General features: G+C 40.5%; 1 protein-coding gene across 1 annotated transcript in view; it reads right to left on the bottom strand.

Moving 5' to 3' along the window:
- Positions 1 to 6,107: 6,107 nt before the first annotated feature.
- The window catches only part of SUSD5 (sushi domain containing 5), a 41,190-nt gene continuing 37,451 nt past the window's right edge, over positions 6,108 to 9,846 (bottom strand). Inside the window, exon 5 of the mRNA XM_005424157.2 lies at positions 6,108 to 9,513. Within this exon, the coding sequence (XP_005424214.1) occupies positions 8,240 to 9,513 (1,274 nt within the window). The 3' untranslated portion in view covers positions 6,108 to 8,239. The remainder of the gene's footprint in view (positions 9,514 to 9,846) is intronic.

The following is a 9,846-nucleotide window of genomic DNA, read 5'->3' on the forward strand; positions in this document are numbered from 1 at the left end:
AAGGATACAGGATTTCATCCTGTGCTTTCCTCTTTTGTTTTCAAGGATCAAGCCCTGCAAGTGGTTTCATCCTGCTTGCATCAAGAGATGAGCATTCAGTGCATATGAGCATCCATTTGAGCATTCACCTCCTATGATGGAACTGTAATTCAGCTGAATGGAAGTGAATTACAAACCCTTAATCAGCTTTGAGTTTTTAAAAAGGCAAAACATGCTCTACATTAGCTTGACAAGTAGTTGCTCCTATAGTTTGTATAAGCTGTAGTAGTCTACACCATTGAGTGTCTACAGGGAATAAGAAGGAGAATCCATAGGATGAGGTTTCAGTGTCCTTCAGCATATGACAGCAATGAAACATTTGAATTTGAGTGTGAAAGATGTTTGGAAGATCAGATTGGCTTTTTTAACTGCTTTAATATAAATCACAACTAATCCACTGAAGTTGTTGGGCAGACTTTTAATCTCAGCCTTTTAGCTTTAGATTTGCCCAGCTCAGCTTGTGGTAAGGAGACCAGAATCTGGCTTGCTGTGTGCCTTGAACTGACAGAGGGTTGTATGTGTCATATTTCCTCATGGTTTTGTTCTACACAATATTAGCACTCAGCTCATTGGAATTGTATTTAATAATTGCAATTTGCCTTTAAAAGTTCTTTACAAGCAGTTGATGTTAAGCCATCACTTCACCCCATGAAATACATGCAATATCCTACTGGGGTAGCTTCTCCAATTTATTCTTAGTTTTCTCTTGTTGGAGGTGTGTGTATGCTCAAAGGAGAGGTTCTTGCTCTGGAGTCCTCTTTTGTCCTTCTGCCTTCCTGATGGACAACTCCAGATTTTGCTCTCAGGAGCTCAGCCAGTAATGAGGGGAGACCTCATTGCAGTCTACAACTTCCCTGTGAGGGGAAGAGGAGGAACAGGCACTGATCTCTCTGCTGGCCAGTGACAGGACCCGAGGGAACAGCCTGAAGATGTGTCAGGGAAGATTAAGGTTGGATATTAGAAAAAGATTCTTCCCCCAGAGGGTGGTTGGGCGCTGGAACAGGCTGCCCAGGGAAGTGGTCACAGCACCAAGCCTGACAGAGTTCAAGAAGAGTTTGGACAATGCTCTCAGGCACATGGTGTGACTCTTGGGGTGTCCTGGGCAGGGCCAGGAGTTGAACTCCATGATCCTTGTGAGTCCCTTGCAGCTTATAATATTGATCCTGTAATTCTGTGACAGCCAATATCTTCATCTTTGATACTCTAGCATTCAAATCCAGAAATTCCACCATTAAAGGCTGTGGAGCTGGTTGGAGATGGATGTATCCGTCTACATTTGTTTTACAGCATTCTTAGTTCACTTTTTTTGCTATCACCACTTACCAAACTGACTTCAGAGCTCTGCCAAGCTCCGGCTGTTGCCTGGCTGCTTGTTTCTGTGGTGTCCCAGCTCCTGTGTGCTGTGTCTGTAGGCACTGCAGTGCAAAACCTCAAAGGCTCCAAGAGGGATGGTTGTAATTCAGGTTCCTGAGCCCAAGGTGTCCCATGGCTGTACATCCTGTGTGGAAATTACACCTGCATAAAGCTCCTAATCAGCTGTTGCCTGTTGGTGGATCAAGTAGCAGTAGGTACAAGATGAGAGAAAATAAGTTCCAGGACCTCATTGTTTTGCACCCAGAATTATTTCTCTCCAGTTAAAGAACTCCATTCCCCTTTCTAGCACTAATTGTCTGAGATTCCTATTACCTTTCTTAAAGAGCAAAGGACATGGTAAAATACTGCCATTTTTTCACTCCACCAGTAAAAACTAAGAACCACTTACCTGTTCTGTGATTTATTTGACTTCAACAGATTACAGTGGGAATATGTTTGGTGCCTACAAACCCTGATTTTTCCTCTTCACTGAACAGTTTTTCAATGGTTATTGCAAGTCTCTCAGGTATTATCAATTTTCTGGCGAGCTTGTGATTTAGTGTTCAAGGCTTCCTTAGCTAATCCTTTCTCATGTTCACTCATTTCCTCACCTCTTATCTTGCAGCTAAACTCCCCTCCCATTGTGCCTTCTCAGGTAGGGATTTCATGATTTACTAAGATGTCCATTAGCCAATGATTTATTTTTCTTAAGCCTGCTTAAAGTAAGTCTGATGTCCTTTACCATTTGATTTAACTTGAGGAGCAACTGATACTCTTGCAGCCTTGTGAGATGGCATCATGATGCCTTTTTCATTTTGTTCAAGTGCCTGTGGATTTTTTTTCTGGCTTCCTTAATTTCCGCTTCGTATAGTCCCAAGCCAGTTCCATCTTAATAAGTACAAGTAGTTCTCAAACCCTTGTTCTTTTCTAATGAGAAATAGCTCCTCTTCCAGTTCTTCAGTATTTATTGTGGCTTTCTTCAGCATTCTCAGGTTCTTTTAACTGATTTTTCTTTTCCTGCTGCTATTGTTCAATGCCAACATTTACATGTGACTGTAATAACTTAGTGTCTATTCTTCCACTTCTCTGATCCTGCCAACTCTTCTTGGGAGGCAGTGGGAATATTCCTGCCCCCCTCCTGCCACCCCAGATTCCTGCAGTTGTGAGTTGTCTGCCTCAGATGTTAGCAGCTTCTGCCTAACCAGATGGGATATTTAGATTTGTCTCCACTGTTGGCGAGGTTTACAGTGTGATGCTGCTGCGCATGGGAACATCATCTTGCTGAACACACCATGTTTATGTGACAGGTTTGAATGCAGCACTGGTGCTGTGTGTCTGTCCACCTCGGTGGTAGTATTGCCTGTTGCAGAGCTGTACAGCTACATTTTTGAATAATCACTCACATTTCTAATAACAAAGCTGGCTATCCTGGTAGCTGCTGTTGGCCTCTGGTGCTCTGTCAGTGCTCACAATCAGGTCTGCAATAACTCCATCCGCATGTTTCATCACCACTTAGAGGGGAATGGTGGGTGAAGTACGTCTCCTGGCAGATTCCTAGCATAGGGGTCTGCATGCATGGGACTCCTGAGCTTGTGTTCTTGTTGAATGGGGTCCTGCATGACTGGGAGCTGCTTGGAAGCCGAAGATTAAACTGAGTCAGAAAAAGTGTCGCACTGAGGTGGATATTTGTTTAGGTGAAAAACACAACCACTGGCTGTCAGGACAGCATTTCTTATGTAAGCACTAAAGCTTGGGTAAGGGAAGACATGCACAGGATGAAAATCAGTGCATTTCACAGACTCTGCCTAGAGTATAATCCTTTTCAAATTAATGCCTACTCTTGCTCATAGCAATTCTTTTTATTACTGGCTCCTTGTGAATTCATCCTCACAAACGGCAGCATCCATTAAAAAAAACGAAGTATGGTAGTGATTTTTCTCCTCAAAGCTTAATTTTGCTCCAATAAAAGAGCATTTCAGGCTCCATATTTCTGGGCCTCGGCAATTCCTATTGCCAACAAAATCAACTATGAAAAACAAATACTTTTAGAATGATCAGTTCTGGCAAATTCAAAGGGAATACAAATGTCCTGCTGGGCCCTTTCATTTGCCATAGCAATCCTGCAAGCAGACCTTCATTACTTCTGTTGACAAGGCATGAGCCAAAAGCAAATTCAAATTGCTCCGTTTTCCAGAGCTTTACTGCTTTGGAATGCTAGAATATAAACCCAAAAGTCAGTCAGCTGCTGTTCTTAATTCACCCAAAGAGCCCATCCAACCAAAGAGGTGTCATTTCTTCAGGCTTTCCAGACAAACTCTTCCCCTGAAAATCTGATAGCATGTCCTGCTGTACAAAGTTCTTTCTCTCAATACCTACCATTTATCTTCACCTCCTTTACCGTGAATTATTGGTCTGTATTGATAATGGAGGCGCACTTGGAAAATCTTTCCATTTCAAGAGAGTCTTCATGAAAAATGGTTTAAATAGCATGCAAATTTTACAGCCCTGAAAACGGAGTTGTGATTAGACAAAGATTTGTTGGATTATAAAAGTACAAGTGTTTATTATGGCTGGTACTGAGAATAAACAGTTGCCTGCATATGCCAGCTACTATGGAAATATGTTTTTAAGTTCTAATGTGAGCTGTAAACCAAAGCTACTTCAGTTAAAAAAATTCAATACTTAAACTGTGGGGAGGAGTAGTCAGTGCCAGAGAAAACATTCCCATTTAATAATGTTTGAACATAGAGCTGTGATGCAGTTTGTAGCAAGGCAGTGAGAAAAACCCACAACTAATCCTTCATTGCAGCTGTCTGAACTTTTGGTCGTCTGCCATACTTTAAACAGCGACTTCTTTTTCCTGGTGACTCAAGACTTGAATGACCTAGTGTGGAGGGTTTAAGCTCTATGCAAAAAAGGAGTTAAGTAAGAAATAGCCAAAGTAAGTTGGGTTGCACACCCCAGCAAATCAGGGGTTTGTATCTTAAGTCCTCTTCAGTGCCTAGGAGAAAATATTAAAATAAATAGATACATTTTTATTTATTTATTTTTGGCAAGGAAATATTCAGTGGTTTAGGCATCCATCTCTCCTCCTTCCCCTCTTCTCTCTCCTTAAAGTACTGATGTTATATGGAAATGAAATTCTGTAGAGTTTGAATTTTGAAATGTATAAGTGTTAACCTTTCCTGTAGAAAAACTTTCTAAGCTTTCTTTGATTATTTTAAACTTTTTCTTCCCATTGATATATCTTATAGGTAGGTCTTTCCAGCACCCTGAAGTAACAAATGTGCTTTTTTTTCCTGATTAATTCTTTTGCAAAGTAATGCAACTTCTTGCTTTCAAGTGGAAATACGGAAGTCAGAGAAGTAATTTTACATGACAGTTAACTTTAAAGGAAAATTAAAAAATGGGCTTTCTACCTTTGCCCCATTCTCACTATCATTTATTTGAAAAAGAATTAAACACTTCAGTATTATCCTGAGCTGGTGGAAACCCTGTAGTTTGACAAGTCCTATGATAGTGTAATAATTTCTTATTAAGGGTAATTTTTAAATGGTCATTCAAAGATACATATTGTGATCTTTCACAGATATGTATTATGTCTTATCTTTGCATTACAAATTATTGGGTATAAAAAAAGGGAAATTATTGAACAAAATAATCAATCTATGCTGGGTCCAATGCCCATGGCAAGAGATCTCCAGCATAATAGCTTTTGAGGTACAATTAGCAATAATGCAGTACAGCACAATAACCATATATTGCTTGGACAAGCACAGAAATTCAGGAACAGCACAATAACCATTGCTTGGACAAGCACAGAAATTCAGGGGATTTCAGCCTGAGAACTTAGCAAACACCTAAAATACATGATCCCAGTGTTTCTGTACAAAGGGGGACGGCCTTTTTTTGATTGTGTGGGTTTGAACCCCCTAACACTGCCAGTAGCTGTGATGCCACACCCCACAGTGTCACTTTTCAGCCTGCTGAAGTGAATTTGTACAGTCTCTGTCCAGATACCGTAGCACAAGGTCTGTATGAAATGGGGGCCAAGTTAATAGGTTAACAAAGGAAAGGAGAGGAAAGGGAGATGATATCCCAGTCTTGACCACAGTGGGAAAATTCTGACCAGCCTGTTGTAACATGTGGTTTCCCTAGAAGAGAATGATATGTAGCTTTTATCACAGAGTAACAGATCAGTGGCTGGATGTCACCATCACAAAAGCACTTCTGGTATTCCCCCCATTTTTTCCTCTCCTAATTTCAACATGCAGTTGGCAGTTTCAACTTTAATTTCTAAATTATTAATCTCCTACTCTATTTTGACCTTATCATGTTAAGACTTTGTATACACCATATAATGCGTATATTGTTTGCCATTCCCATTATCTGTGATTAGCCAAGTTTCACACACAGAAGGAAGTCTAAGTCAAATGTATAATTGAAGAGCTGTTTATCCCCATCTGTTTATTAGTTTTCCCGAACCCCCTGGTAAAGTGAATACTGTGAATACAAACAGAAGATGCTGCAAAGGAGGGTAGATGTTCTAGAACTGGGCTGGCAGTCTAAGATAAACGCTTTTTAGCTAATATTTTTAATATCAAGGTGTCTTCTACAAGAATTGTGAGAGTAACAGAACTATCTTTTCTCCATAAACTTGTGGGCAAACTGGATGATTTGCACAAAAACCCATGCACACACTTCCTTTCCTGGTGTTTTTGTAACTTGAGTTTTATTTAAATACCTCCAAAGCATTATTTTAATGTACACTTTGTTCTGGTTCATGAATAATAAGTGATTCTAAGTCTCCAATAAGATCCTTGTACAATTTGTGTTTGTAATGATATTTTGAGTCTCATTTTTACACATTCAGTTCCTGGGACAAACAGAATTGACTTTTCATTTAGAATGATGCTACATGGAACTGTAACACCTACTTGTACCTGTCAGTTAAGGAATATTTTTAATGGATGTTCCTGTGTTTATTTTTCAGCATATTTCCATGGGATTACAGATTATATGTTTTAGTTGAGTTAACAGTCTCCATAAAGTTGCTTGGTGTGAAATCCATTGTTGAGTTTTTCTTTTTTAACTGTTTTAAAAAAATAGTTTACAACAGAAATTTTGAGTCATTTCATAGTGTAGAATGCATTAAAAGCATAAAGTCATGCATGTGTCAGAGACAAATTTACAAATCTGTGCAGTTTCTGTCATTTTTATTTACTGTGGCTCTTGCCAGGCAACAAGATTCAACTCGTACCCCTCTGAGGTCAAACTCTCCAAGATAACCCATAGCCATTGTCCAAAAATGCTTTGTTTTGCTTACCACCCCTGAGATTGATGGCTGCATGTAAGATGGGCCCAGTTCTACACTTCATTTCATAAAGCCTGCCTTCCATGGAGTTAGAGGCGATTACCACTGTGACTCAAGCCAGAGCAGGGAATGAACTCCACCCAGGCACCTTTTCTTACTCTTTGACTAAGGCTGAATGGCAGATGAATTTATTTCTGACCTGCAGATTATTCACAGTTGCCAGACTTCCTCTTGTTCATTCAGAAATGTAAGGAAGACCTCACACTAAACTCACACGAACTATACTAAGGGATTCTAGAAAACATGTTCCCCTCTCTTCCTGTTTATTTTCAGAACTGTTGGAACTGGAATGTGCTGTTGGAAAAGCCTCAGTGCTTTTGTACCAACACCCAGTCTAAAAGCTGAATGCATTTTATCAACCAGATGCAATTTATTTCTTTGCCAGGTCTGCTTTATCTTTCAAACCACAATAAGCAGTATGCAAAGGGGCTGCTCAGTTCCCAGAACCAATGTCCACTCCTCCAGCCAATGCAAGAGCAGAATGGTGAAAAATCAGTCCTTCCACAAGTATTACACATGGCTTCAGTTGCCAGAGGTACTACTGGCTGTGAATTAAAGTTCAGTATCTTGGTCAGTCAACATTGTGTTCAGAAAGCAGCCGATATTATACAGGGTTCCCCTGGAAAGTGCTTTATCAGTGTTTGGCTCTGTGATGAGAGGCTACTCATCATAACACCTGCATTCCAAGGTGCTCTGACTCCTCTCCTGCTCATGCTCAAGGAAGAATGGCACTTACAGTATCCTCTGAATTCCAGGGAAACATCATAATTTCTACAGGAAGATTAGTTATAAGAATGGCATTTCTTCACTGAGGCTAAAAGAACGCCTTCCAGAAAAGTAGCATAACGATCCAACATTTATGGCTTGTTAAATTCACAACATTGAAGAAAATAACCTTAGTAATCATTGCAATACTATCCATTAAAGTCTGGTAGCAAATAGTTTTTCTTTTTAAGACACATCAGGTAATAATTTGTTATGGTGGTTTATCCTGAGCAGCTTGGGCAGGTTCTAAAAAAGGAACAAACACCAAGTGTGTTGTTGCTCCAAAAAATCCTTTTTCCATTCTTTCCTCCTTCTTTTCCTCTTCCACTGAGAACAGACCAAAGAGGCCTGACCAGCCCTACCATTACATTATACCCAGGTAAAACAGAAATTAATCAATTAATTTATTATTAATAGGAGCAAAATGTAAAAGTGGAACAAATTGAAGATGTACTACTGAGCACACTGTGTCCTGCTGGTGTCTCCAAAAGACCCTTGTGATAAAAATGTACAGATTCTTTAGCTCTGAAAAGTCGAATATGCTAGACTGCAATTTCAAAAGGATGAAATCTTTTCTGTCTTCTATGTTCTTCTAGCATTCTTTTTTTCTTCTGCTTTCTGCACTGCTGGATTTTAGCATCCATGAGTCAAGTGATTCTTCTAGCATCAGTATGTTTTTTCTTCTGATCTCTGCCAAAAGGCCCCCGGTTAGACTTTCTGCATTTCGATATGCTGGTGGTGGTAGTGGTGGTAACAGTGATGTCTGGGCTGACACCTTCCATTTAGTTTATAAACAGAATTTTTCTGCTGCCTTTTTTTGAAAAACCACACTGCCAGAACAGCTGCAACCAGTAACAAGCAGAGAAGAATCACTATTACTGCTATGATAGCACCTTTAGTGGACTTGGGACAATCCTCTCCCTCACATGGCTCAGAAGTGGGGCCGGGCTTTTCTCCAAGGCCCTGGGTGAGATTTTCTTGCTCAGCTAATTCCTGGGATGCTGTGTCAGTAATGATGTCTGGAGCTGGTGCAGTGGTTGCTGCTTGTTCTGGGTAGGTGGTTGTGTCTCTTGCTTCTGCGTATGGAGTGTGATCGGAGGGGCTGACGGTCACAGACGTTTCTGACATGAATGTTTTTAAGCTGCTGATGTCAAACAGCATCGTTGTGGTGGGCTCCTGAGTCACAGTTTCCAGAGATGTAGCAGGATGGTCCCACACAGCATCATCATAACCCCTGCTGACACTGAAGCTCTCCAGACCACTCACTGATGTAGGTGGCACCACTGTCTCTTCAGCCCCCTCATCATCTGCCGCTGTTGTTGCTGCCACAATCTGTGTTAGACCTTCCTCTGGAGCTGGGCTGCCATTTCCTGATTTTCTTACTTCCACGTGATTTGGCTGGTCAGTTGTGAGGATGATGTCATCTTCTGTTCCCATGGAACCATCGACTTTATCACCCTCTTCATCATCCTCCACCACCTCTTGTGTTACTGGGTATCCGTCTAACCATGACTCGTCAGTGATGGCAACCGCATCCATCGCTGTCTTTGTATCATTCGTTGTGAGAATGGGTCCAATGGGGAAATCCTCGCTGTCATAAAACATTTTGGCACCAGGTTCATCATAGACTGTCTTCACACCAATGTGGTTATCACCTTCAGAAAACTGTGCTCTTGTGGAATCATCTGTGTCTTTCTCTGGTTCAGGTTCACTGAAAGTTTCTGATGGAAACCAAAACAAATTTTTTTGGCTGAGGAGTGACACAGGGGACTCAGTTGGTGCCCTGCTTCCCTTTTCAGAAATGTCTGTGTGCTGAGTAACCCCATTGGTACTCCCAGTTCTTCCTTCCTCTGAAGTTTTACTGAAGGAAAGCTGTATTTGCTCCTGCTCAATTTCCTCTTTGCCATTGTCATTCTCAGCAACAGGTATTGATCTGTCATCGGGGAAGTTATCTTCATAGTCAATGTGTGCCTCGGTTTCATCTAGAAAAATTAAAAAAAAAACAAAACTCATAAGCCAACATTTCATTCTCTGTCAAAGCACTGAGCTCATTTATTACAAGAATCCAAGAAGAGAGGTGCAATGTGAAGTGTCTTCTAGGCAGTATTTTTCATTCTGTGTAATTGTTTATTTGAAAAGAGCGTGGTCCTTGAGCTGATACTAAATTTCAAGGGTTTTGTTTAAAAAATCACAATAGGTGTCAATGTTAACTGCTAATGTCTTACCTTTCCAGATTTAAAAATTAATATAAATAACTCACCGTCTGCAGTTAGAGGACTTCCTTTTCTTATTGTTTTCTTAAAACTTCTCTTTCC

This window comes from Geospiza fortis, unplaced genomic scaffold (assembly GCF_000277835.1).
Source record: "Geospiza fortis unplaced genomic scaffold, GeoFor_1.0 scaffold120, whole genome shotgun sequence".
NCBI lineage: Eukaryota > Metazoa > Chordata > Aves > Passeriformes > Thraupidae > Geospiza > Geospiza fortis.